The sequence below is a fragment of the Podarcis melisellensis genome, assembly GCF_964234715.1.
Source record: "Podarcis melisellensis genome assembly, chromosome: 2".
Lineage (NCBI taxonomy): Eukaryota > Metazoa > Chordata > Lepidosauria > Squamata > Lacertidae > Podarcis > Podarcis melisellensis.
Genome location: NC_138529.1, coordinates 109001867 through 109029694, shown reverse-complemented (window position 1 = coordinate 109029694; position 27828 = coordinate 109001867). Strand labels below are relative to the sequence as shown.

Sequence of the window (27828 nt, the reverse complement as noted above, 5' to 3'; positions counted from 1 at the left end):
GCTTTCAAACTGTTAGGTTGGCAGGAGCAACGGGAGCTCACCCCATCGCGGGGAATCAAACCATCGACCTTCTGATCGGCAAGCCCTAGGCTCTGTGGTTTAACCCACAGCGCCACCCGCGTCCCTGATGGTCACTTAACTTCTGCTTAAAAAACTTCTAGTGAAGGAGAGTCCACAACCTCCCAAGGGAATCCGTTCCACCATCGAACAGCTCTTAATGTCAGAAAGCTTCACTACCTGATGTTTGGTCCAAATGGATTTACATACCTTAAATTGTTTTAGAATTAAAGCGGTATGAGTGAATGAGGCTAGATCAGGGTAAATGTTTGCATACAGGGTATGAAGCCAGAACTTCATTTCTCAGCTGTTGGGAACAGATAAGCACACCGCTGGTGAGGTCATGCCGTCCACCCTTGGGTGGAGCAAAATCACCCAGCTTCCCAGGCACACACAACCCCACCAAGCGAACTTCTGGGACGCTGGAACTAGATTGCTTCGGTTTGGTCTGGTTCCACTCTGCATCCAAAGTGATAAACATCACATGACCCATCCATGTTTCTGTTATCTTGGGCTGAAAGGGTCTATGCCCCGTGGTAAGAACCCGAACACTAGAAGGAAGGCTTTTCAAATACCTCCCCAGACGAGGCAACTCAGACCTCCTGCCGCTGAACATCTGCCTCCTCTCTCCTAGGTCTGATTATCCCAACAGTTTTGACAGTGAGAGCCTGGTGAGACAACCTTATATATGTTTATGTTTTGCTTAGACTGGTACCTTTAGGAATATAGGAAGCGTAGTGCTGATAATGCCAAGGTTGCAGGTTTGATCCCCGTATGGGACAGCCGCAAATTCCTGCACTGCAGAGGGGTTGGACTAGATGATCCTCAGGGTTCCTCCCAACTCTGCAATTCTATGATTCTATGATCTAGCCCAGAATTTCCAACACTGACTGGCAGCATGTCCCCAGGGTCCCCAGAGCCAGTGTGGTGTAGTGGTTAAGAGTGGTAGACTCGTAATCTGGGGAACTGGGTTCGCTTCCCCACTCCTCCACATGCAGCTGCTGGGTGACCTTGGGCCAGTCACACTTCTCTGAAGTCTCTCAGCCCCACTCACCTCACAGAGTGTTTGTTGTGGGGAAGGAAGGGAAAGGAGAATGTTAGCCGCTTTGAGACTCCTTCGGGTAGTGATAAAGCGGGATATCAAATCCAAACTCTTCTTCTTCTTCTGCCCATCTTCTGTTGTCTAATCCTTCTTAGCATTGACGGAAAACACGTTACTCATGTGTGCAGTGTAGTGTGTAAATGCTTGTTGTTTGTTTTTTGTTTTTCAAATTTTAAAATTTAGTTTTACATAATGATTATACCCAACAAACAACAATTCCAAAGGAAAAAGAAAGAAAAAAACACAGGTTTCTCTCGAAACTTCAGACCTCCTTCCCTCCTTCCCTCAGTTCCATTTCTAAATTTTATTCCTGCATCTCTTACTGTACTATATCTATTATATATCCATAGTGTCCAAAGCTCATGTTACTTTACAAGTGTTATTGTACCTCAGGTTACAGCCGCTTCAGGTTGCGTTTTTTTGGGTTGCGGACCGCCAACACCAGGAAGTACCAGAACGGGCTACGTCCAGGTTTTTGTGGTCGCGCATGTGCAAAAGTGTTAAATCGCGTTTTGCGCATGCGCAGAAGCACCGAATTTCAACTTGCACATGCGCAGGCGTGGGTTGTGAACACTGTGGGTTGTGAACATGCATCCCGCACGGATCATGTTCACAACCCGAGCATCCACTGTATTCCTGTTTACATTGGTCTCTAAGATATGTTATAAAATTATTCCAGTCCTCAATAAAAATTTGGTCTTCCTGATTTCTGATCTTCCTCATCATTTTTGCCATTTCTGCATAGTTTATCAACTTGGTCTGCCATTCTTCCCTGGTCAGGACTTTGTCTTCTTTCCATCTCTGGGCTAAAAGCATCCTTGCTGCTGTCGTCGTGTGCATAAACAGTCTTTTCTTCTCTTTTGGTAATTCCATACCTATAATTCCTAATAAAAAAAGCTGCTGGTTTTTTAACAAAAGTCATCTTACAAATTTTTTTCATTTCATTATATATCATTTCCCAGAACGCTTTTACCACCACACATGTCCACCACATATGACAAAAGGTACCTTCTTTCTTTTTACATCTTCAACACATATTTGAAGCGGTTTTATACATTCTTGCTGATTTACTAGGTGTAACAGATACCAGCGGTACATCACTTTCATATAATTTTCTTTCAATGTATAGCAAGCTGTAAATTTTAAATCTTCTTTCAATAACTTTCCCCATGATAAAGGCTGTACAGTGGTACCTCAGGTTACAAACGCTTCAAGTTACATTTTTTGGGGACGACTGTACGAACGACTGTAACACGGAAGTAAGTTTTCTGAGCTCTTGGAGGCCTCGCCGCTGCCTGGAACCAAGCCTGGACATCCACGGGGCCTATCGAGCTCTTGGGTTACAGACACTTCAGGTTCCAGACTTCGCCAACCCAGAAATAGTACCTCAGGTTAAGAACTTTACCTCAGGATGAGAACAGAAATCACGCGGCAGCAGCAGGAGGCCCCATTAGCTAAAGTGGTACCTCAGGTTAAGAACAGTTTCAGGTTAAGAACGGACCTCCGGAACGAATTAAGTTCTTAGCTTGAGGTACCACTGTACTTTCAATGGGAATGTCCGCTTCAGGCTAAGAAGGGACTTCCGGAACCAATTAAGTACTTAACCTGAGGTACCACTGTATATAAATACTTTTTGAGTCCACATTCCTTTGAGGCCATTTGGTCTATCCCTATATTTGGGCTGGGAAAAATCACTTTCAAGGGTGAAAGTCCCTGGGTGTTTCCAAACACAAGTTTACTGCAGAGTCAGTGCTGCTCATGGTTGAAACCCTTTTGCACCATCCACATGACATCACCATCAAAATGCCAGCGCGTACTTGGAATCTCGAGTTGGAAGGGACCCCAAGGGTCATCTAGTCCAACCCCCTGCAATGTAGGTGTCTCAGCTAAAGCATCCATGACAGATGGCCATGCAAGCACTGCTTTAAAACCTGCAAGGAAGGAGAACCCACAACCCCCGGACAGATATCGCTCCACTGTCGAACAGCTCTTACAGTCAGAAATTTCTTCCTGATGCTCTCCATCCTTTAAACTGGATTCCCCTGACACACCCATCCTTTGGTACATACTGTACACATTTTAGTTGTTGCCCAGTGGAACTGGCACATGCATGGAATACACATTTTTCAACTTATTTTCCAACCTGTCAATCATGATGCTATGTGAATTACTGACTGCCATTCATATTCGGGCGCCTTTATTACGCACAGCTACTCGAACCTGTCTCCTCTCCCACGCTGCTCCATGGGTCTTGTGCTTGCACAATTCTCCTCTATTGCTACGTTTAAAAACAAAACAAACCCTTTTCCTTGGGCATTGAGACACAGAGCCCGATCACCGACAGCTCATGGGGGAGAGACCCTGTTTACCGAGGATCTCTCGTGTACGTGACGGCAGCATTGCTTTATGGTTTTACTTGAAGTTCAACTTTGTGTTTTTTGACTTGCAAATATGAAGCGGGAGCCCTAAAATGAAATGTTTCTGGTTTGGCAGATGCCTGCTTGCCTTTTGCTGACTCCTGCAGGGGGCGCTGTTGCGCAGGTTAAAACGCTGAGTTGCCCATTTCCAAAAGTCCTTTTATTTTTTTTACATGCAAAAAAAAGTAGCTTAGTAGAATCAGAATAAGAAGAATCTTTATTTGCATCAGTCACTAGCCATAGCAATGAAATGAAAGGTACTGAAGATAGAGGTAAAAACTTAACTACAGTGGTACCTCGGGTTACAGACGCTTCAGGTTACAAACTTTGATTCAGGATGAGAACAGTTAAGAACTTTGCTTCAGGATGAGAACAGAAATCATGCTCCAGCGGCAGCGGGAGGCCCCATTAGCTAAAGTGGTGCTTCAGGTTAAGAACAGTTTTAGGTTAAGTACGGACCTCTGGAATGAATTAAGTACTTAGCCCGAGGTACCACTGTATAGAAAATACATTTTGGGGGTTTACATCAATAATCAAATACTGTAACAGATCTTTTTCTAATTGCCCCTGCTTAGTAGTGATCATGTATGGCAAACCCCTATTTTCTTGCGATAGACCCATGATTCCTAGGCATGCGACAGGCAGAAGCGTGGACGAGCAAGTTGTGCTCTGCGCCGATTCTTCCTGCCCCTGGGATCTTGACCGAGAAGGTGGATTCCTGGGCTAAGGGCTAGGAAGCTTCCTCTGTCGCAGCAATGGCGAGCTGTTTGCTTTCGGTTTCTTCCCTGCACAGAAGTCTTCCCCTCCCTCTAAAAAAAGGGAGCATGTCGCCAGTGTGCACCTGAAATATACTCAGAGTCGAGAGTGGATTTCATGCACTTTAATCAGCTCATAGTGGTGAGGAGGAATGCAAGTTTCCCCAAAGTATCTGCTTTATATACATTATTTGCACAATGGGCTGCACGTGATTGGCTAATTCCGGAATTCTCCTTAGGCCAATCAGGTTATGGATTCACTTCCATCTGGAGCTGGATTGGGTGGCTCCTGCAGACCAATCATACTGCTGCATTGTTCTAGGACCAATCAGACTGCTGCATTCTGAATCTCGCCTTCAGCCTCTTGGCATGGGTGAAGGTTGCCCTCTTTTGAAAACATGGGTGGTGAAGAAGAAGAAGAAGAAGAAGAAGAGGAGGAGGAGGAGGAGGAGGAGGAGGAGGAGGAGGAGGAGAAATTGTGCCCAGACTGGGGGTGAGGAGCAGCCTAGAAGAAGCAAAGATCACCAGTGTCGAAGCAATAATTCTTCAACATCAACTTCGTTGGACTGGTCATGTTGTGCAGATGCCTGATTATCGTTTTCCAAAGCAACTACTCTATTCCCAACTTAAAAATGGAAAGCGTAATCCTGGTGGTCAACAAAAGAGGTTTAAAGACTGTCTCAAGGCAAATTTTTAAAAATGTAGTATAAACACTGACACCTTGGAAACACTGGCCTGCGAGCGCTCCAGTTGAAGAACAGCCTTTACCAAAGGTGTCATGGGCTTTGAAGACACTCAAACTCAGGATGCAAGGGAGAAACGTGCCAAGAGGAAGGCACGCTTGGCAAATCCACACCGTGATCAATTCCCGCCTGGAAACCTATGTCCCCACTGTGGATGGACGTGTGGATCCAGAACTGGCCTCCACAGTCACTTATGGACTCACTGTTAAAACCGTGTTTATGGAAGACAATCTTACTCGGCCCCGAGTGATCGCCAAAGAAGAAGAAGGCAGGCAGACAGGGTGGATAATGTGTGTGTGTGGGTGGGGTATTTTAATTATTTTATTTCTATAGCGATTGATAGTTTTTAAAAAAATCCTCATAGTGATTACTTCTCAGAGAATAACAATGCATACCTCAGGATATTTAAAGAGACAGAGAGAGAGAGAGAGAGAGAGAGAGAGAGAGAGAGAGAGAGAGAGAGAGAGAGAGAGGTCTTTCACAAGATCTCTTCACTCCTTGGCAAATATATAAAATCTTGCGCAAAGCTTCAGTTTTAAAAATATTTGTTTAAAATGGAAATTAATATTCCTCCCCTTTTTTAACAACAACAACAAAAAGCTAAAGCCTCATTTTGCCCATTGAGAAATAAGGCATGCTTACAGGGACTCTGTTGTAATTTATCACCATGCCAGAAAAATAATTTGCCTTCTTTCCTAGGAGTACATGAGCCAGGGCATGAGAAAAAAAGAAAAAAGAGGTTGCATCCCATATTGCCTCAGTAATTTTTGTGGTAAACAGAAGCTGTTGGAAATAATGAGAGCTCATATTTTAAAATAAGTGTAGATAATAATCAAGCTATGATCTGCGAGCCTGTGTTGTGTGAGATAAGCCAACCTTATCAGCAGTGGTCTTTCTAGAACCTTCCACACTAACCCAGTGCTGACTAACCCAGCCTTTCTCTATCTTGAGTCCTCAGATATTGTTGAACTACAACGCCCATCACCCCTGACCGCTGTTCACACCAGCTAGGGATGATGGGAGTTGTAGTCTAACAACATCCAGAGACCCAAGTTTGGGAAACCCAACTTGACAGCAGTCTTTCCATCAGGCCAAAGCTAGGCCTCTCTCTCAACTGTTCTGAGAGTGGATCCAGTTAGTTCCCCCTCTTGCCGAATTTTCCATCCCATCATTATTAAGACTGTGATTACTTGTAAGAACCGGTGCCAGAGCTTGCTTACTTTCCTCTTCCCTCCCTGCTTCTTTTTCCTTTTGTGCTGCAACTTTTCAACCGGCCCACTTATGCAAGCTGCTCTTGGAACCTCTTTGGCCAGTGAGCAGGGCGAAAACATCTTTAAATAAACACATAACCTTTAACTGCAGTGGTTAGATTCTTCCTCTGAAGCCCCCAAGTCTTAATGTATGAAACCTTTGTAAGTCTTGCCTTTATTAGTTCATAACTGTTGCAACAGTGGCCATGGATAAAACTGACTACAGCTCGTGGCTGGTGAGGAGAGATTAATTATGATCCCATCTTTGGACAACACGTTAAGCCAAGCTCAGCACAGTGCAGGAGTAAAATAGACCAGGGAAGTACAAGCTATAGGCCTGTTATAGTAATTTATGTTTGTGTAGTGCCAATTTATGTTTGTGTAGTGCCAATAAGCTACAGTTTAGTTTACCGTGACATATGAGCCAGGTCAGTGAGTGAATACCAGCAGCAGCAAAATGATTTTGAGGACCTTAGAAATCCAGAGTGTGTGTGTCAAATACCAGGAAACAACTTTGGATAGTTCTGCAAATCGGCCAAATTCTGCAAGAAACTTAAGCTCTCTTCTGCAAGGGAGATTATTCTGCAATTCAGCATTCCCTCTTCTTCGGCAGAGGGAATTACGCTTGCAGCTTCATGAAACGCAAGGCATAAGCACTCGAATGCCAAATATCTGTCACAGTCTGGAGGGACCAACTGCCCAGAAGGGAACTAAACACGCATACCTGCCAAAAGACCCAAGTCCTTGTTTGACCCAGGAACCAGAACGGCAGTGAATAAAAATGCATTCCAGTTTCCATACTACCGTTATTTCAAGGAGCCCTGTTGCGTACTGACTCAGGGGATTCAGGTTTGTAATTTCAGAACCTTTGGAGCTGGCGGACCTGACCTGTTTACTGCCCAGGATTTGAAATGGTTCCCTTAAAATGTTCCCTCCTTCCACATGGGTCACTGTGGGTCGCACTTGCGCCTGTCGCTCCAAAAAACCCCTCGGCCTCCTTCGTGTTGACATCCCTCTGTTATTTAATGTCTGCTGGCCTTGGCAAAACCAAGCTGGGCCTGATTTAGCCTGCTCAGCTAGCAGAATGACCCGTCTTACGCTCCAAGCTCCCTCCCAGGTCCAGTGCTGAGCTGAGCTCCCCTTTCAGTTAGTTGCAGGTTTCCTTGGGAGCTGTCAGAACTGACCAAATCTCCTTGCCCCTGAGAAAGAGCCAAGAGAAGGCCTGAGGTTAGGGTGGAAAACTAGGATTCAGCCAGGAGCTCAGCTTTCCCCCCTAAACTGGTTTGAGAGGAACTCGAGACGGTGACATTCCAGGTACGTCACCAAGAATTTGTAAAGGCTTGGTGTGTGAAGGACAGCTAAAAGTAACAGGGGAACATTCTCCCTTAGGAGGTTGTGGGTTCTCCTTCCTTGGAGGTTTTTAAGCAGAGGTTGTATGGCCGTCTGTCAGGGATGCTTTAGCTGAGATTCCTGCTTTGCAGGGGTTTGGACTAGTACAGTCTAACTGGGTCATTTCTGCTCTCTATGTGAGTATCTGTGGAGGGGACGGTTTGGGGTGTTTATGTAAAATGGGTTGGGACTTAAGAACACAACGTGCTATATACCAGGCCAGAGATTTGTCCATCTAGCCTAGTGTTGTGGGTCTCCAGCAGAAATCTTTCACTTCACTTTCTCTCAGATCCCTTTTAACGTAAGGCGAAGATTGAACTTGCAAAGCAAGTGATCTACCCCAGAGCTGTGGTTCCCACACCTGAAAACTGCAGGTTCTCTCCCCTGAACTCCTCTTCCACCAGACCTTGAACTGACCAGTTTCTGTTCCTACTGCTCACCCTCGGCTGAAAAGGCTCTTGACGCAGGAACAGCCAGAATGGTGCCTTCCAGATTCCTTGTCCAATGGTCATTCTGGCTGTGGCTAATGCAAGCTGGACACGGGTGGCGCTGTGGTCTAAACCACTGAGCCTCTTGGGCTTGTCGATTGGAAAGTCGGTGGTTCGAATCCGCATTATGGAGTGAGCGCCCGTTGCTCTGTCCCAGCTCCTGCCAACCTAGCAGTTTGAAAGCACGCCAGCGCAAGTAGATTAATAGGTACCACGATGGCAGGAAGGTAAATGGTGTTTCTGTGCGCTCTAGTTTTTGTTACAGTGTTCCGTTGCACCAGAAGCAGTTTAGTCCTGCTGGCCACATGACCCGGAGAGCTGTCTGTGGACAAATGCTGGCTCCCTCGGCTTGAAAGCGAGATGTGTGTCACAGCCCCATAGTCGCCTTTGACTGGACTTAACCATCCAGGGGTGCTTTACCTTTACCTATCATTCTACCTTGCGGAATAAAATCTTCCAAGTTATTCGGCATGTCTTATGATACAGTGGCGAAGATATTGCCAGTGCAATCTGCTCAGAAGCAAGTCCCATTGAATTTCACGGGGCTTACTCCCAGTTTTTGTGTGTGCAGGATTCTAGCCTGAGCTACAATCCAGAAAGCATCCTTTCGTGGTGTCTTAGGCGAGCTGCTTTCTTCCAGCCTTCATGCACACACACACACCCATCATCTGTAATATGGAAATAATAATGCTGCTTAAAGTTTGAGAGGTTAGTCTGGATGCTGCCTGAGGTGCCCCGCGCAGCCTTGCCATTCTTGGTTGTCAAACTGAAGTTTGATCAGGGAACAGTTAGCAGAACAGGCAGGATCGGGGCTGTGGTGAAGAGGTCAAGGACTGTTTTGGTTAAAAGATACACTGCTACCTCTGGTTACGAATTTAATTCATTCCGGAGGTCCATTCTTAACTTGAAACCGTTCTTAACCTGAGGTACCACTTTAGCTAATGGGGCCTCCCGCTGCCACCACGCGATTTCTGTTCTCATCCTGAGGTAAAGTTCTTAACCCGAGGTACTACTTCCGAGTTAGCGGAGTCTGTAACCTGAGGTGTTTGTAACCCGAGGTACCACTGTACATCTCTGAATAGGTGGACTGGAAGGAGAGAACCATAAGGAATGGGGTTCAGTTTTCCTGCTCCCCCTCCTGACTGGGGGTGATCACAGAAAGCGGAACAGCCAATTCCTGAGCCTAGAGATGCGAACACCCGGGCCTGATTTGTTCTCTGCAAAAATCCAGAACTGTGGCTTCGGGTTTCTCCCCACCACTCCAACCACCTTAGAAATTTAAGTGTGGGAGCAAGATCTGTTGGGAAATTCACCAGTGGCCTTTATGCCAAAGAACACGCTGGGACCACTGAGAACTCTTTCTGCTCAGAGACTAACAATAGTATCTGGCCAAGCAAGGATGTCTTTAGGTTTATAGCAAGACTTCACACTTGAAATGCTTTGAAGATTCAAAAGCTCACCTTGCAGTTTTCTTCATTGCCATTCTTCTGACGGAGAAGGTGTTATACAAAATGTACTAGATTAACTGCAAATCATTCTTCTAGATATTGAGCTATTGCGAGTAATAGAAAATTGGCTCGTTCCGACTTTTTCACAATAGCGACAGTTCCCCTGATATGCAGCCGGATTAATTAAAGTGCAGCAATCACTTCTGAGACTTCACTCCGTTGTTCTTTCCTTACCAATCTTTTTTCCACCTCAGCCTCCCTGTTTTTCGAGACGGGGTTGGTCGCATCTACTTTATAATTTTTATGCCGGTGTCCTAACCACTGTGGGGTGCATTGGGGTCAACAGATAGGTCATTTTGACCCATCTGAGTTTATGACCGTCCACCACACCCTGAGAGATATTCAGGGCAGCTGCAATGAAACGGACTGTTGAGGGCATTCCTTTTGGGGAGAGGCAATGGATGGGTTGTGCTTCCCACGCAGGATCCAGCCAACCACCTTATTAGGGATTCGGGAAATAACTAGCTGGCTAGCAGGAAGGTAGCCATCTCTTATAGTCCCTGCTTCTTGACCTCTGCTTGAGTCGACTCTGGAATGAGCTCTTCTGCAGGCATCTGGGTATAGTGTAACTGGATCATTTCTGCTCTCTGTGTGAGTATCTGTGGAGGGGACGCTTTGGGGTGTTTATGTAAAAGGGTTGGGACTTAAGAACACAACGTGCCGTATACCAGGCCAGAGATTTGTCCATCTAGCCTAGTGTTGTGGGTCTCCAGCAGAAATCTTTCACTTGCTCTCAGATCCCTTTTAACGTAAGGCAAAGATTGAATTTGCAAAGCAAGTGATCTACCCCAGAGCTGTGGTTCCCACACCTGAAAACTTGCAGGTTCTCTCCCCTGAACTCCTCTTCCACCAGAGCTTGAACTGACCAGCTTCTGCTCCTACTGCTCACCCTTGACTGAAAAGGCTCTTGACGCAGGAGCAGCCAGAGTGGTGCCTTCCAGATTCCTTGTCCATTGGTCATTCTGCCTGCGGCTAATGCAAGCTGGACGCGGGTGGCGCTGTGGTCTAAACCACTGAGCCTCTTGGGCTTGCCGATCGGAAAGTCGGTGGTTTGAATCCGCATTATGGAGTGAGCTCCCGTTGCTCTGTCCCAACTCCTGCCAACCTAGCAGTCCAAAAGCACACCAGTGTAAGTAGATAAATAGGTACCACGGTGGCAGGGAAGGTAAACGGCATTTCCATGCACTCTGGGTTTTTTTACGGTGTTCCGTTGCTCCAGAAGCAGTTTAGTCATGCTGGCCACATGACCCGGAAAGCTGCCTGTGGACAAATGCTGAAAGCGAGATGAGTGCCGCCACCTCATAGTTGCCTTTGACTGGACTTAACTGTCCAAGGGGCCTTTACCTTTTACCTTGATGCAAGCTGTAGTCCAAAAACATCTTCACTACTCACGCTGTAACACAACCAGTTTACAATGATGCTCTCTACTAGAAACGTAAGAATTTTCTTCTTCTCTTCTTTCTAGCCAGTGTGATGGATGCGCACTCTCTAATATGTCCCAGTGGCGAAAGGGTTTGTTCGATCTGCTTGAAGCCTTGCCTTGGCCCAGCCACGCAACCCTGTGGGCACAGCTTTTGCCCGTCGTGCTCCAACCGATCCTGGGTGGATGAACTAAAGGAAAAAGTCACCTGCCATGAATGCAGAGAAACCTTTCTGAGAAATAAGGCAGGCTCTTATGAACCTCTTGGAAAAATGGAAGAGGCCACCCGGCTGAGCACAGTGGATGAAACAAAACAGTCAGCTCAGAGTATCTGTGCGATACACAAGGAAATATTAAATCTTTTCTGTGTTGAGGATCAAGCCCCACTCTGTTCAGTCTGCAGAAAATCCTGGGATCATTCATCACACACTGTGATTCCCAGATGGGAGGACAGTTTTCCAAGATCAAAGCCTTCCAATTCTGGCATTATAGGATACTCAAACGCAGCAACTTGCATCAAAGGAAACGGTAAAGGAATGTAGCATTTTGTAACAAAAAGTGCATGGCTTGTGATATCCTGATGCAAACATTATGGGAATTATTAGATAAATGTCTGGAAGTAAAACCACAGGTTTATCCTCACGCCATTTTATACTTCCATGTCCTGCACCCCGTCAAGGGGAGGGAGATATACCGGGGCAGCTTTGCAGAACTGGTTTCGTTTGAGGTGGAGGTGGGGATTCAACTCTGCATGCATAGCTCTTCAAAGGCTTGCAGCACAAATACAGGAAAAATAAGTCCCCACCGACAGTGAAAGAATAGCTCACAAAAATCTGGAAGGTAGCAACGATGTACAGGTTCCCGGAATTGATTAGAGCAAGAGAAGGCAGACAAGAATGAGAACATTTTAAAGATAAACGGAAACCATGAATTGGATTTAGAACAGGCATAGGCAAACTCGGCCCTCCAGATGTTTTGAGACTGCAATTCCCATCATCCCTGACCACTGGTCCTGTTAGCTGTAGTCCCAAAACATCTGGAGGGCAGAGTTTAGAACATAAATATCCGTGAACGTGGTCGTTTTTCCTATGTAGTAAAATGCTAAGTATAGTATAATTATAGTGGTGCTTTCCCCCCCCCCAAAAAAAAATAAGAAAGAAAAATTGCACTAATCCAGGGATTCCCAAACTATGGCCCACGGACCACTGAGTTTAATTCAGGGGGTTCTGCGAAGAACAGTGGGGTACAGTAGCTCCATCGTTTTAAGAACCTGGCAGACCAGAAGCAACAGGGGAGAAGTCACTTAAAACGGGTGGAGGGGATTAGCAGTGCAGCTGATGGGAGGCTAGAATTAAGATGATGATGATGATGATGATGATGATGATGATGATGATAATAATAATAATAATAATAATAATAATAATAATAATAATTTATTATTTATACCCACCCATCTGGCTGGGCTTCCCCAGCCACTCTGGGTGGCTTCCAAAAAAATATTAAAATACTTTAATACATCAAACATGAAAAGCTTCCCTAAACAGGGCTGCCTTCAGATGTCTTCTAAAAGTCTGGTAGTTGTTGTTCTCTTTGACACCTGGTGGGAGGGCGTTCCACGGGGAGGGCGCCACTGCACTATTAAGAAGCTTAATCTCGATGCAATTAAATAGTGAATCTGGTACCTAGCACAGTGCATTGCAATTGCTGCAACAGGTTGATGTGAGCCACTAAGACCCTCCGCAATTTTCAAGTGGCCGATGGGGGGAAACACTGGGAGCCATTGCACTAATCACCTTATTGGGGGTGGAGAGGGAGGAAAGGATACTGAATACACCCCCCTATGATTTCATGCCTTTTGAAAGTGAACTATACTTGTGTATCCCTGAGTGTTGGATCCAGTGGTATAGCATGGGTTGCTGGTGCCCGGGGCCATGTAGAGTGGTGGGTGTGAAGGGAAGCAGACAGAGTATGCATGCACATTCAACTGCCTAGCGGCATCGTCGTCACCCAGAAGACCGCTGCTGCAGAGATAAGAAAATAAGGGTAGTTCCAATGTCTGGAGAGGTCACTTCCTGGTTCGCATGGAGAAGCAGTTTTCAACAGAGCCCAGCGATGGAAGCAAGCAGCTGTACTGAGGCAGTTGTGATAGCCTGGGAATCCGATTCAGAGGCTGAACCGGAGGAATCCCAGCCTGCACAGGAGTCCCCGCCTCCAGGGCCGGCTGAGCTGGGGCAGGGCCTTGATTCTGAAGTGCCTGCACCTGTGCCGGATCCTCAGGAGCAGGCACCAGGTGAATCCACTCTGGCTCCAGAGGTGGTTGAGGACTCAGTGCCTACAGGTGAGTCTCCCCCTGGGCCCAGTAACCCTTCAGCCTCTCCTGAACTGCAGAGGCTCAGGGCAGAGAGGCGAAGGGAACTGGTTTCTCCCAGGAGGAGTGCTCGCCTTAAGGCCAGGAGAGGCGGGTCTCCTGGGGGCCGGGACCGCCCCTGGCCTCAGAGAAGGTAAAGGCCAGTCAGCCCGATGCCAGGTTGCGGGAGCAACGTCGTTAAAGAGCTGTTTCGGCCAGCACCCAGTCCTGTTCCCCCAGAGTTCCTGTCCTTGCCCGGCTTCTCGCTGTGGACCCCGCTTCGCCCATGGAGGACTGTCTGCCGACCCTCAACTCAGGTCCTGGACCTCACCCCACGGTAACCTCCCCCCTGGACCAGCACAGCAGTACTGGGTGTTGAAATTTCGCACCCCTAATAATTTTGTGCCTGGGTCAACCACCCCTGTGGCCTCATATGCTACACCACTGGTTGGATCAGAATAGGAAATCTTGCATGTGACATCTGTTTGGGCATGGAGCCCGATAGCCAGCTTAGGTTCCATGCACAGAAAAAACCTCCTTTCTGGCATATGGTCCCTAGCTGGATCAGTGTGAGCATTTTTTCGTTCCCCAACAGACAAGGTGAGCAGATACTAAAGCAGTATTAGTTGCAAAGCACAGTCTCCAAGCTCTCTCAGTCACCACCAAAAGTTTAAACATTGCCTGATCTCACTGCTTACCAGTGAAACCTGGATACATAAGAAAATACGTATCCAGATAAAATGTTTCTGGATATGAATACCGTGGTACCTCGGGTTAAGAACTTAATTCGTTCTGGAGGTCTGTTCTTAACCTGAAACTGTTCTTAACCTGAAGCACCACTTTAGCTAATGGGGCCTCCTGCTGCTGCTGTGCCGCCGGAGCACATTTTTTGTTCTCATCCTGAAGCAAAGTTCTTAACCCGAGGTAATATTTCTGGGTTAGCGGAGTCTGTAACCTGAAGCGTATGTAACCCGAGGTACCACTGTACATATCTGGACAAAATGTTTCCAACGGCTGTGGAAGATATGGTCAGAAATCATTGTTGGTTTGTGTTTACCCTTCAAAGGAGAGGTCCCTGGTGGGAATGAGAAGGACAGCACAGATAAGCTCATGCTGATCGAGCCGCAGGTTGACTTCAACTTGGAGGAAAACAAGGAAGAAGGTAAAAAGGCTTTGCTAAGAACGTAAGAGCCACATATCTCAACAATGAACAATCCTGATTTGCTTGCGGGATATTTACACATCTTCGTTCGTTCCACACTTTTCATTGCATTGTCCCATTGCTTTCCTAACAACAAAAACTCTGTGTTGTTGTTGTTGTTTTGTATAACCCCCCCCCCCCAAAGAGAGAAATCAGTGAAATTAGATAATTCTCCCTGGGCCTCTTAAGCAATATAATACAGTGGTGCCTCGCAAGACGAAAAAATCTGTTCCGCGAGTCTCGTCGTCTAGCGGTTTTTTCGTCTTGCGAAGCAACCCTATTAGCGGCTTAGCGGCTTAGCGCTATTAGCGGTTTAGCGGCTTAGCAGCTAAAAGGCTATTAGCGGCTTAAAAAAAGGGGGGAGTGAAAAAAATCGCAAGACTCGCAAGACGTTTTCGTCTTGTGAAGCAAGCCCATAGGGAAATTCGTTTTGCGAAGCGCATCGAAAAACGGAAAACCCTTTCGTCTAGCGGGTTTTTCGTCTTGCGAGGCATTCGTCTTGCGGGGCACCACTGTATTGTGATAGTTTTAACCATCAATCATGGCATTGAACAGCTTGATATTTTATTATTGACTCTGCTGCTATGGCAATTGGATATGGGGCTCACGAGATTGTTTTAGCACTTATTATGATTGGATTTATGTGGCATGGCTGTCTTATACTCTGCCTGGTGGCGGGGTTCCCGGGGTTTTGGTATTATATTGATTTTATTGTATTTTTAGTCGGATTGGTTTAGAATCTGTGTTTGTTGTTGCTTTAGTCATACATCACCTTGGGAGCATATACGGAGCAGAAATTCAGGCACGCAGCAAAAGCAAGCAAGCAAACAAACAAACCCAACCCCCTAAATAAATAAGCAGAGTGTGTTCCCTTTCTTCACAGACACTCCATCAAACTCCAGGGTCCAAAATTCCATAACATGGATCCTCCTGATACTGTTCATCATCCAGATTGTGGGCTTGGTGACAACCATCTTCGTTTTCACAAGTGAGTAGGAATCAGCCGGGTACCATCAAAAGATTGGTAGTTGTTGCAGCAACAAGCTCATAAATGATTATATTCGCTTGCTTCACTATAAGCTAATTAGCTTGCTTTGATGTTACCCTTATCTGCGGGACTGGGGTGCTGGGCTCCGAAAAGCCCAGAGAATGGGAGCTATCTGTAAGATTTGGGTATTTGCCACCTATGACCTCACCTGGGCAGATGTCAGAAACCAGGCTGAGGAGTCCTGCTCTGATGAGGAATGGTGAGAGCCTCCCCCTCTTCCTGTTCCTCACCAGGATCCTGAAGCTGCCCAGGAGCAGTGGAGCAGTATAGATTTGGAGCAGTGGTTTGCAGAGGGGCATAGTTCGGAAGACAACAGCTGGGCAGAACTGAGTGGGGAAGAGCTAGGAGAAAAAGAACAAGGAAAGAGAGAATTAACAGACTCCCTTTTGCTGGAAAGTGTCCTAGCGCTCAGTCTACGGTCAAAGAGAGCAGATAAGGTAGCTATGCAGAAGGCCAAATGGTTGCAAGATCAGGTTGCCAGATGAGGAAGTGATGGGGTGGCTAAGAGGGAAGTGGGTGAAAACCTTAATTGGGGGCACCTTTCCTCCGAGAATGGAATCTTTGTTTTTCTCTGTGAACATTAAACATCTCTTTAACTGGTAAGAGACTATTTCGCTTTGTTCTGCTTATCCACGGCCAAAGGGAGGGAGGAAGCCGTTTCCGCAAAGCCTGACAGCAGATGAAATGATGGGAAGCCCTGACCAGAGTGATGTGTGCTGCTTTGTGTATACAGAATGTATGAATGTTTGCTTGCGTGCGGACATGCCATCGCCTTGCTGCAGTGCCCATCCTGCATCTATAAAGCAGGCTGATTTGCTGTAATTATGCACCTTTCTTTTCTTTTTTTTAAATTTATTTAATCATTTTTTCAATACAAACAGCAACCACAAAAACCACATACAACAAAAACCACAATAACACAATTTAACAATTCATATTTGAGTACTGATATACCTATAACTACACCTTTTAAACAATATTTCCCCACCTCTCCTCCCCCTACTTCCCACCACTTTCCGCCTTATCTCTTAAGTAATCCTTCCAGATTTCTTCACATTTATCCATTCTTAATTTGCGTCGATATGCAATTCATTCGTATGTAACTAGTCTGTCCATATTGTCGATCCATGTGTTCAATGGGATCTTTTTGCAGCTCTTCCCATTGCAGCTCTTCCCATCAGAACAAGTTTTTTTGCTTCTAATATAGCATGGTACATCCATTTTTTTTGACCCCTTGTAATCTCCCCCGTTTCTGGTATATAATTTAGAATTACATTCAAATCTCCTAAATAACAATTTTTTTTATTACTCTTGCTATATACCATGTTTTTCGCTCTATAAGATGCACCAGACCACAAGACGCACCTAGTTTTTGGAGGAGGAAAACAAGAAAAAAAATATTCTGAATCTCAGAAGCCAGAACAGCAAGAGGGATCGCTGCACAGTGAAAGCAGCAATCCCTCTTGCTGTTCTGGCTTCTGGGATAGCTGCACAGCCTGCATTCGCTCCATAAGAGGCACACACATTTCCCCTTACTTTTTAGGAGGGAAAAAGTGAGTCTTATAGAGCAAAAAATATGGTATATATATCCTTACCTCGCACCAGTGCGAAGTAATTATGCACCTTTCTTTCATAAAGCACTAGAGCCGATCACTCTGGTGTTGTGGACATCCTTCTTTGGTATCCCTGCACCCAACTGCTACCAGGATCCCTCCTTTGGGACTGCAGTTCAGGACAGTCATATCATGCATTTATATAACGATCAGGTAGAATAGCAACAGGTGGGAGCGAGTACCGTGAGGGGTGGAGTTACATGACAACTGGCCAGTTGCATTGTGGGAGGTGGGGAATCTTTGTGCCTCCTGCCATGCCCCCTGAGTTCCTTAGCAAGCGGACGGGTTTCTATAACAAACAAAACAATGCTGGTTCTCATCGTCAGAGGCTAAAGCTGAGCTACCAGCCCCTTGTTGCCCATCTGGCTGGATCGTGAACCAAGGGAGCTGCTATCACGTCTTGCAACTGGAAGGGTCCTGGGATGCCGGCCAGCGCCACTGTTCCTCGCTCGGTGCCTCCCTGGCTGTGGTTGCAGACTTGGAGAAACTGGTAAGAGAAGGGGCCTGCTCAGATTGCATGCTTTATTCCTTTTTAAAGGCTTCTTTTCAGAGCATGCGTCCTGTTAATATGCAGTGGTAGCCAATGTGGTTCGCTCCAGGTGTTGTCTAACTACAACTCCCACTGGCTGGAACTGATGGGAGTTGAAGTCCAGCAATGTTTGGAAGGCATCATGACAGCAGTTCCTGCATTGCTGTATGCAAACCGGAAGATGTGTCTTCAGTTTTAATGTTTCAACAAGTGGGATGTGATACATAAGTAGCAGTCAAGTGCAACATTCCTTGTTTTCCTAGAGTGGACATGCGAGGGAATGTTTGGTCCAGCCAGTTGGAACTTCCTGTTTCCTCCTGGGCTGAGACATACTTCCTTTGCATGTGACTAGAGGTGGGCATGACCTTACCTGTCCAGGGAACAAAAGGACAGGGCACGCAGCACCCCCTCTCTCTTCGACTCTTTTTTTACTTCCTCCATCGTTGGAGCAGCTTTTTAGCCAAAGATGCTCTGTTGACTTCCAGCCAACAGAGGACGATGGGACTGTCCCCATATGGGATAGTTCCAAATGTATATACTTTGTAACTAAGTCTGCCTTCAGGGATCCAACTGTGAACTGATGATGATGTGAGTAAACTTCTTTTAGTACTTCACACAAGATTGTGACGTGTTTATTCTTTTAGGAGGGATACAAAGGGGACTTACCAGGAACATACAATTCAATACTGAATTGTATGATATTGAGAGACTTAAACAAGCCTGCAACAGCTAGCTGCTGTGTGTTAAAAGGAGAATGTGAAACTCTGCTAAGTATATTATATAAACAATATTAATAAGGATAATATTAATATAAGGATATTAATAAACAATATATCCTCTCCTGCCTCCCTAAACATTCCCACACAACATTGGCTGAAAACTTCTCTATGTCACCAAGCACAGTAATCTATGATTTTTATCTTTATGAGGTTTTTTTATCGTGTGTGTGTAGACACACGTATGCACACATGCACAGACACTTGTATACCACTTTGATAGTACGAAATCATGGCATTTAAGTATTTTGATCAGTCCAACAAACAAACAAATATGTGAGCTTGGTGCCCAGTGTTCCTGAGATGAAACCTAGCTATTAATCTCTCACCTCTGCTCTGGTTTTCATATAAACACATAATATGCATAAATTTGGTAGCTGGCCCAGCATTTAGAAACAAACAAGTTATTCTTAAGTCAGGTCCCTTGGCTATCCTAAATGTATAAAGTCCATTTCTGAAACATTCTGAACCCCGCATTCTCTCTCTTTCGGAACCAGAAAGTCGCCATGCAAGACAAAGGCCCCTTTGACCACTGGGTTGGCCTCCTCAGAGAATCGGGAGGGAGCTGGAAATGGACCGATGGGACGGATTTCAACAACCTGTGAGTTCTTTATGCATGTTACAGATAGGTAGCCGTGTTGGTCTGCCATAGTCAAAACAAAAAAAATTCTGAAGAAGATATCTGAAGAAGTGTGCATGCACACGAAAGCTCATACCAAGAACTAACTTAGTCGGTCTTTAAGGTGCTACTGGAAAGAATTTTTTTTTGTTTTTTCTTTATGCCTGAGCACCCACAACTGGGCAACTGCTGACATTCCTGCATTTCAGCGGGTTGGACTAGATGGCCCTTGGGGTCCCTTCCGACAGTTCTATAATTCTATGAAATGACACCCTTGGGGAGCTTAGCTTGGTCCCCACCGTATATCCATTGCACCATCAGCTAAAGACTCTTGTTCTCAACAACCGCTGCTAGACATCACTGGGAGTTGCACTTGGTGGCGTTCTTGTGCTGTTTCGGTGTCCTTTGTTCTGGTGTTGAAATACTTTGACAATTTATAGGCTCCTCCACAAAACCTGTCCAGTCAGCATACATCCTGATTTGCTTGCTCAAAGCTTGTGTAGCGGTTAGACTATGCCTAGTCTTGATTGATCAGCTGTTCTGGTTTGTTTATGGTCCAGTTGTACCGCAGAGAGTGTTCATCCTGATCTTCTTGCAGGGTGTTTACATGTCTTCCCTTTCATCATTTCTTCACTCCACGCTTTTCAGTGCATTTCCTAACCGCAGAAAGTGAGGGGTGTTTTTCCCCGTAATGGATTTGCTGTGCTAGGTTGACATTCAATGCACATGAACTCCAGAAACCTAATAGCTGGTGAGTGCTTGAATCCTTCCTGCAAAGTAGTAACAGGCTGAAGGCATTCATAGTGGGTTGTGTAGTTGTTGTTTAGCTTAATAAAAATAGTAAAACTAATAATAATAATATACCCCACCATCTAGCATGTTGTGCTCGCCTCAATCTCTGAATGGCAAGAGGCACCAATAGTTCTAGGACTTATCCAGGGTTTTGTTTTCTTAGAACAGAGGTCAGTGGGAGCTGTGATGTCAGTCTAGGATATATGTGGTCTAAACCACTGAGCCACTTGGGCTTGCTGATCAGAAGGTGGCGGTTCGAATCCCCATTATGGAGTGAGCTCCCGTTGCTCTGTCCCAGCTCCTGTCAACCTAGCAGTTTGAAAGCACACCAGTGCAAGTAGATAAATAGGTATTGCTGAGGCGGGAAGGGAAACAGCGTTTCCGTGTGCTCTGGTTTCCGTCACATTGTTCTGTTGCACCAGAAGCAGTTTAGTCCTGCTGGCCACATGACCAGGAAAGCTGTCTGTGGACAAACGCCGGCTCCCTCGGCCTGAAAAGCGAGATGAGTGTCGCAACCCCATAGTCGCCTTTGACTGGACTTAACCATCCAGGGGTCCTTTACCTTTTTACCTAATATGGTTTTATTGACACATATATACAGCCGACGCACATGCTGGAGGGGTCCACAGCATTAACACTCTTAGCCAGGGGTAGGCAACTTAAGGCCCAGGGGCCAGTTGCGGCCCAATCGCCATTTCAATCCAGCCCAAGGGCAGTCCAGGAATCAGTGTGTTTTTACATGAATGTGTCCTTTTATTTAAAATGCATCTCTGGGTTATTTGTGGGGCCTGCCTGGTATTTTTACATGAGTAGAACGTGTGCTTTTATTTAAAATGCATCTCTGGGTTATTTGTGGGGCATAGGAATTCATTCATTTCCCCCCCAAAAAAATATAGTCCAGCCCACCACATGGTCTGAGGGACAGTGGCCCGGCCCACAGCTGAAAAAGGTTGCTGACCCCTGCTCTTAGCAGATCTTGCTTCTCCATCAGGTCTCCAGGGAAGCCGCAAGCGACAGCTTTGAGTGCAGCACAAAGCAAAGCAAAGCAAGGCAGGGATGTTTTGCCCAATATGGGTCTCAAACACACAACCCTGAGATTCTGAGTCTCACGCTCTACCAACTGAGCTATATATAAGTAAACTAATAGTGCATGTCGCTTTGGGCCTATCGGTTGGGAAAGCACGTCTGAATTTTTTCAGGCAAACAGCTGTATTGTTTACGTGTCTGTTTCCTCTCCCTTTGCAGTTTTGAAGTGGAAGGAGATGGCGACTGCGCTTTCCTAAGCAAGGGGGTCCTGAGCAGTGGGGACTGCTCAGCTGAGAAGAAGTGGCTGTGCAGCTGGAAAGCTCAGACCAGAGGCAGATTCCACAGCCCGGCTGGGGGACGTGAAACTTTAAGAGCTGACCCCGTGCCAAAGGACCTTTCCACGCTTTTACCGTGTTCCTAGCTGCCACTCCCTCTGCGTGTGTGTGCAGTGATAAATCAGTCACCAACCCAAGTGACCACGCATCCTAGAGGGTAGCTTCCCTTTGAGGATTTGAGCACTCGATCAATGCTTTCTCATGGCGTTGCTGCTACGAGAGCCAGTAGGCTAAAAAACCAGGCGATGCAAGAAAACACCCTAATGCGTTCTGTTTTTAGAAATCTTCTTGTTTCGTTCTTGCAGTTGCAATCTCAAGCATAACTTTCTTGAGAGTCGGTCACGTTGAACTCAGTGGGGTTTACTTCTGGGTAACTAGGCAGAGGATTGTGTCTCTGTTTTAGTGTGGGCATTCTCTAATCTGTTTTTAAAATGGCCTGTGATGAAGATGACCGCCTCAGCTTTCCTTTTAGATGAAAACATGGGCAGGTTTGTGGTCCCCAGGACAGGTGAAATTCTTTAGCGGAGTGCAACCCAACTCTCAGCCACTGAAAGGCTTAAACAGCGAAACAAGCATCGAGCTCCACCAGTCCTAAAACCTTGCGATTCTGAGGTCAGTCCGGATGTATTTCAGACCTGACACTCAGTTGCTGAATGCCCAGGTTAGAATTAACAGTTTTACGGTTCTGTCATGAGACAGAACGTTGCGTAGTCAAAGTTTTCCAAGCAGGGAATGTTTCTGCCTTCACTCGTACGGAAACACTGGTTAGGAAACTACTATTTAGCGCTGCAAGTAAGATATTTATATCACTGTTGGAAGGGAAATCAGTGTGACCTATATAGTGAGAGCATAGAAGAAGACACAATCTGCTCTTCATTGGTGCGGGACGACCAGTGACATATTTCTGCGACAGCTTTATTGCTTCGTAACCTTTGCTCTGAAAGACAGAGCGTTTCCGAGAAGCAATCCCTGCATGGGCCATGCTGGCGGCCCATGTTCGCTATCATATTTACGCATGTGGCGCATAGCTGGAATACTGCACGTAGATCCAGTATCCATTACGGAGGCTAGCATGATAACACAGCCCTCTGCGAAGCTGTTTGCAGACTCAGCCCGGGGGGGGGGGGGCGGAGCGAATAAACGCAGCACTACCAAATGTCAGCACCAATCTTTCTCCCTTTGTGCATGCACGTACATGTGTGTGTGTGTGTGTGTGTTTGTGTGTGCATTTGTGGTCTGTGTTGACAAGGAAATTATGCTGTTCTTTGGGGCCTCGGTTCTTGAAATACCTCCTTTGATATCACTGTGAAAGGAGGCCTCTGGGCCCCCTAATGGCGTTGCAGGGCCGGCCCTACCATTTGACAGTGTCACTCAATTCAGGAGCTGGAGGCCAGGGAAGCAGAGCAAGATGTTGGCGTATATGCCGCTCAACCTGCTGTGCACCCACCCCCCACAAGCTTGTTTGCTGCCCTCAGGTTGGGGCAGGACACTGTCTTATCCCCAACCTGGTCAGTTTCTTTACATGGAATAGGAGGAAGATATAATCTTGTCCTTTGCCTCAGGCGGCAAAACGTATTGAGCTGACTGTGTTTGGATGCCCCAGCTCAGTTCTGGGCCATGCAGTGTGTGTGTGTGTGTGTGTGTGTGCCACCTATGTGTTGTTTTCATAGATGGGTCACTTCCTAGTGAATATGGCTGTTAATGGTGGCTGAGAGCTAGCGCCACCTCCTGGACTGGATGTATGCAAGCAGGCAGGCAGGTGGAAGCTGAATGAGGGCAGAACCAGGTTGGACCAACCTCCACTGGCGACATGTTTGCTCATCTTGTGCATGTTACCGTCAATGGGGCACAGGGCACTTGGAGAGGGTGTGTGAGAAGTTTTAGGGAAGTGTTCAGGAGGCCGACGGAGGTTTTCTCTTACCAGCCATCAACTGGGTACGCTCAAAGCCATCTAGGAGAGTATCCTCATAGATCCACACTACATTTGTGAAGGGAAAGATGCTCCCCCCCCCCACTGCTCCATCAGTCCATACTGATTTGGGAAGAAGGAGACCCACTGTCAGGAGGGAGCCATCAGTAAATCACACTGTTCAAGTTGGAGTTAACACTTTATTAGCAATAAAGAGTTACGACCTGCACAGACTTGGCGGAGTGTCGGGCCTAATGAACGCAGCAGCCCATAACCGGTAGGTCTTGCCCCATGGATCAGTTGTCAAGACTGAAAGTCCCCAATCTCCCCACAGCTGTCTTAAGTTCCCTCCTCTCCAGGGTTTTCTCCCCCAAGTAATCGGAGACTGTGCCTGTGTGAAGCCAACCTCCCCTCCATCCTTTTCATGCCTCTCCTGGTTCTGGGAGGCCAGAGGGGGAGGGGAGCTGGTCGCAGCAGGAGGGGGAGACACTTGTGGCTCTTCACCAGTCAGACTCCTCTCTGCCTCTTGGCCTCCGTCCTACTTCAGCTTCTGCCTTTGATTCTGAACTTCTCTCTGCCACGGACTCTCCCAGCTCACTAAGCCCTGTTACCTCTTCAGCTTCTGACACCTGCCCTCTGGCCAGTAATCTTCATCCCTCCCCTCATTCCTGAAATATACTCAGAGTCGAGAGTGGATTTCATGCTCTTTATTCAGCTCATAGTGGTGAGGAGGAATGAAAGTCCCCTCAATGTATCTTCTTTATATACATTATTTACACAATGGGCTGCACGTGATTGGCTAATTCCGGAATTCTCCTGTAGGCCAATCAGGTTGTGGATTCACTTCCATCTGGAGCTGGATTGGGTGGCTCCTGCAGACCAATCAGACTGCTGCATTCTGAATCCTATTGTTCTGGAACCAATCAGACTGCTGCATTTTGGATCCTATTCAACACAATGCATAACAATTCCCCAGACTCTGAGCCTTCCTTCCTTGTTGGTTCCTCAGCTGGTTCTTCCCACCTTTCCTCTGCACCAAACCAGTCCATGACACCCACAAAGATACTGCTTTGTGCTAATAATGTCTGAATGTGCATGGGCTGAGGAGGTGGCGAGGTTGCCTTGTGTCTTTTCTACTGCTGGATTAGTGCCCCAGTCCACACACATGATTCTGCACTAGGTAAAGGTAAAGGTAAAGGGACCCCTGACCATTAGGTCCAGTCGTGGCTGACTCTGGGGTTGCAGTGCTCATCTCGCTTTACTGGCCAAGGGAGCCAGTGTACAGCTTCCAGGTCATGTGGCCAGCATGACTAAGCCGCTTTTGACGAACCAGAGCAGCGCACGGAAACGCCGTTTACCTTCCCACCAGAGCGGTACCTATTTATCTACTTGCACTTTGACGTGCTTTCGAACTGCTAGGTTGGCAGGAGCAGGGACCGAACAATGGGAGCTCATCCCGTTGCAGGGATTCGAACCACCAACCTTCTGATCAGCAAGTCCTAGGCTCTGTGGTTTAACCCACAGTGCAAATGCAAACCCTCATGCAAGAGAGATGGTGAGTTCAGAGCTTGAGGGACATACAGGGAAGTAAGAAGCTCGCCAGACTTGAGGTGTGTGTTTGTTGGCGAGTGTGTTTGTGGTTGGCAACATGTCATAGATGCAATAATAGTGCTTTTTTGGGGGGGTGTTTCCACTCCACACTAGATTCTCCACAAACCATGCCACTTTATTTGCTGTCCTGCAATGCTCCACCAATGTTGCTGCATTATATGGCGCTGTGGTCTAAACCACTGAGGCTCTTGGGCTTGCCGATCAGAAGGTCAGCAATTCAAATCCCCGCGATGGGGTGAGCTCCTATTGCTCTGTCCCAGCTCCTGCCAACCTAGCAGTTCGAAAGCACACCAGTGCAAGTAGATAAATAGGTAACACTCTGGCAGGAAGGTAAACAGCATTTCTGTGCGCTCTGGTTTCCATCACAGTGTACTGTTGCACCAGAAGCGGTTTAGTCCTGCTGGCTACATGTCTGTCTGTGGACAAATGCTGGCTCCCTCGGCCTGAAAGCGAGATGAGTGTTGCAATCCCCATAGTTGCCTTTGACTAGACCTAACCATCCAGGGGAGAGGGGGCACTCTTGCGCTGTAATGGAACAAAAGCAGAACCAAAAACAGACCCTGGAACATTTGTTGTAGAAACATTACAGGATTTCAGTGGGAAGCTATGGGACATGCACTGTCCCAACCACTCTGCCTGGAGGCTTTTGCAGGCACACACTTTATTGAAAGTGAGATCACGCACATCTGCCCCAGTGCCATCATGAATGCCTCAAACAATTGAGAGCCGCATCTAATTGTATGAAGCCCAAAGGGTACTGTGCAATAACTAAGTGTGGTCAGCAGGTGGCAGCACCTACTCACACCACAGCTCACTGGGTTGTTTCAGCTTGGGCTAATTTACTTTTAAGCAAACCAGTACTAGAAGCAGCAACAGCAAGGTTTAAAAAAGACTGAACAGAAAGCAGGCCTGCCACAGTTTTTTGTGTCATTTGCTCCCAATGCAAATATAACATACACCTTCACAAACACACAGCATGAAGATGCAATGGAGAGGAAGCTTTGCCTGTTGAATTTCCGCCTGCCGTGTCACCATTAAAGTCACAGGAGCCCAGCTAAGGCAAGAAGGATACCAGTTCTAATGCAGATAATGTTTCTGTGGATCATTCGATGCAAAAGAGGGCCATGCTGCAATAATAATAATAATAATAATAATAATAATAATAATAATAATAATAATAATAATAATTTATTATCTCTACGCTGGCCATCTGGCTGGGTTTTCCCAGCCACTCTGGGCGGCTTCCACAAAGACCAAAAGCACACTAATATGTCACACATTAAAAACTTCCCTGAACAGGGCTGCCTTCAGATGTCTTCTGAATGTCAGGTAGTTGTTTATCTCTTTGACATCTGCTGGGAGGGCGTTCCACAGGGCGGGCGACACTACCAAGAAGGCCCTCTGCCTGGTTCCCTGTAGCTTTGCTTCTTGCAATGAGTGAACCACCAGAAGGCCCTCGGTGCAGGACCTCAGGATCCGGGCAGAACGATGGGGGTGGAGACGCTTCTTCAGGTATACTGGGCCGTATGCTCAAGTACATACAGTGGTTTTTTTCTGGGGGGATGCAGGGGTACACATACCCCTAAACATTTTGTGAATCTAAGTTTGGCCTCATTGAGGGGCAGTATTTCAATATGAGTAGGAAAGTGAGAGTACCCCTAAACATTTTTTTAAGGAAAAAAAGCACTGAGAACGTGTAATACCTGAATGATTGGGAAATGAATTTTCAGTCATTTTCAGCTAGGGAAAAATGTTTCCCCTGTCTTTGCATGACAAAACCTATACCTGCCAAAATCCCTCCTCCTAAAAAAACAAAAACAAAAAAACCTGCTACAATTCTGTTTGCAGTCTTCCCTGAAGAAGTTGGCTACTGTGAGAAAAGGGGTCTTTGGCCTGATCCTGAAGAGCTCTTGTTACACTTTTGAAAAGGACAGGAAGTCTCCCTGGAAGTTGGCGTTGTATACATGCTTCTAGGAGTTGATGGAAATAATCTGTGGAGGATTAAACCTACATTACCCACTAGAGAAATGTAGGGCAATGACTCCATCCAGCTTCACAGCCTGTGGGAAACTGCCTAAAGAGTGCTATACCTAGAAAACCACCCTGGTAAGAAAATATTAAGAGTATAACACACAGTCTGTGCTGCTCTCTGTGGATGAATCGAACAGCACTTCTCCATTTCTGCACCACTGTGGTGATAGTCCTCTTCACTGGGCAAATCAGTTAGAAACCAGTTCCATTTAAGATCAGAAGGAGTAATAAGGACAGAAGCGGAGGCCTTCTGTTAAAAACCGTCCACATTCCTAGAGAGAATCCTATTATTCTGAGAGATGCATACAGCTTTATTCCACCAGGGGGAGATCTCTTGCAAACACAGTACAGCGGTACCTTGGTTCCAAAACTAGAGCGTTCCAAAACCAAGGTGCACTTTCCCATAGAAAGTAATACAAAATGGATTAATCCGTTCCAGATTTTTAAAAACAGCCCTTAAAACAGCAATTTAGCATGAATTTTACTATCTAAATCCATAAAATGAAAGCAATAATGTACTGTAGTCACACAATCAATCAATCAGTAGCTGAACTGGGTTGCACACAGTCACAAAACAAAAACAAAAAGAGCCGCAAAAACAAAAACGCAAAATAAATAGCAAAAACACAGAGACCTTAGCGTAACACTCAATTCGGAAGTGTAACGCTCCAAACGGAGCATGTTCGGCTTCCAAAAAAAGTTCGCAAACTGGAGCACTTACTTCCGGGTTTTGCAGTGTTTGGGTTCCAAGTTTAACAAGGCGTTTGAGAACCAAGGTACCACTGTACTGAACTCAGTAACATTATGCAAAGCCAGTTAAATAGTTTAAGAGAAAAGTTTCACAGGAAGAGCCAACATAATT

The 27828-nt window shown here is 46.3% G+C and overlaps 1 protein-coding gene across 5 annotated transcripts; it reads left to right on the top strand.

The window, feature by feature from the left end:
• Window positions 1-523: 523 nt before the first annotated feature.
• On the top strand, window positions 524-22576 carry LOC309364974 (C-type lectin domain family 2 member B-like). 5 transcript variants are annotated; one of them, XM_081903039.1, is made up of 7 exons: window positions 524-728; window positions 11175-11657; window positions 14543-14638; window positions 15561-15665; window positions 17665-17828; window positions 19141-19244; window positions 21300-22576. In XM_081903039.1, exons 2-7 carry the CDS (start codon window positions 11183-11185, stop codon window positions 21499-21501), a joined length of 1146 nt encoding a protein of 381 aa, XP_081759165.1. In that variant the 5' UTR covers window positions 524-728; window positions 11175-11182; the 3' UTR covers window positions 21502-22576. The 5 variants fall into 5 exon arrangements, with proteins under 5 accessions (XP_081759165.1, XP_081759162.1, XP_081759163.1 ...); XM_081903036.1 differs by lacking the exon at window positions 524-728 and adding an exon at window positions 7369-7638; XM_081903037.1 differs by lacking the exon at window positions 524-728 and adding an exon at window positions 7695-7850.
• Window positions 22577-27828: the final 5252 nt, after the last annotated feature.

Coding starts and splice junctions, on each gene's coding strand:
- LOC309364974 (XM_081903039.1), top strand. CDS start 11,183: ATGGATGCGCACTCTCTAATATGTCCCAGTGGCGAAAGGGTTTGTTCG. Junction 14,639..15,560: donor GGAGGAAAACAAGGAAGAAG/GTAAAAAGGCTT, acceptor CTTTCTTCACAG/ACACTCCATCAAACTCCAGG. Junction 15,666..17,664: donor AACCATCTTCGTTTTCACAA/GTGAGTAGGAAT, acceptor TCTCATCGTCAG/AGGCTAAAGCTGAGCTACCA.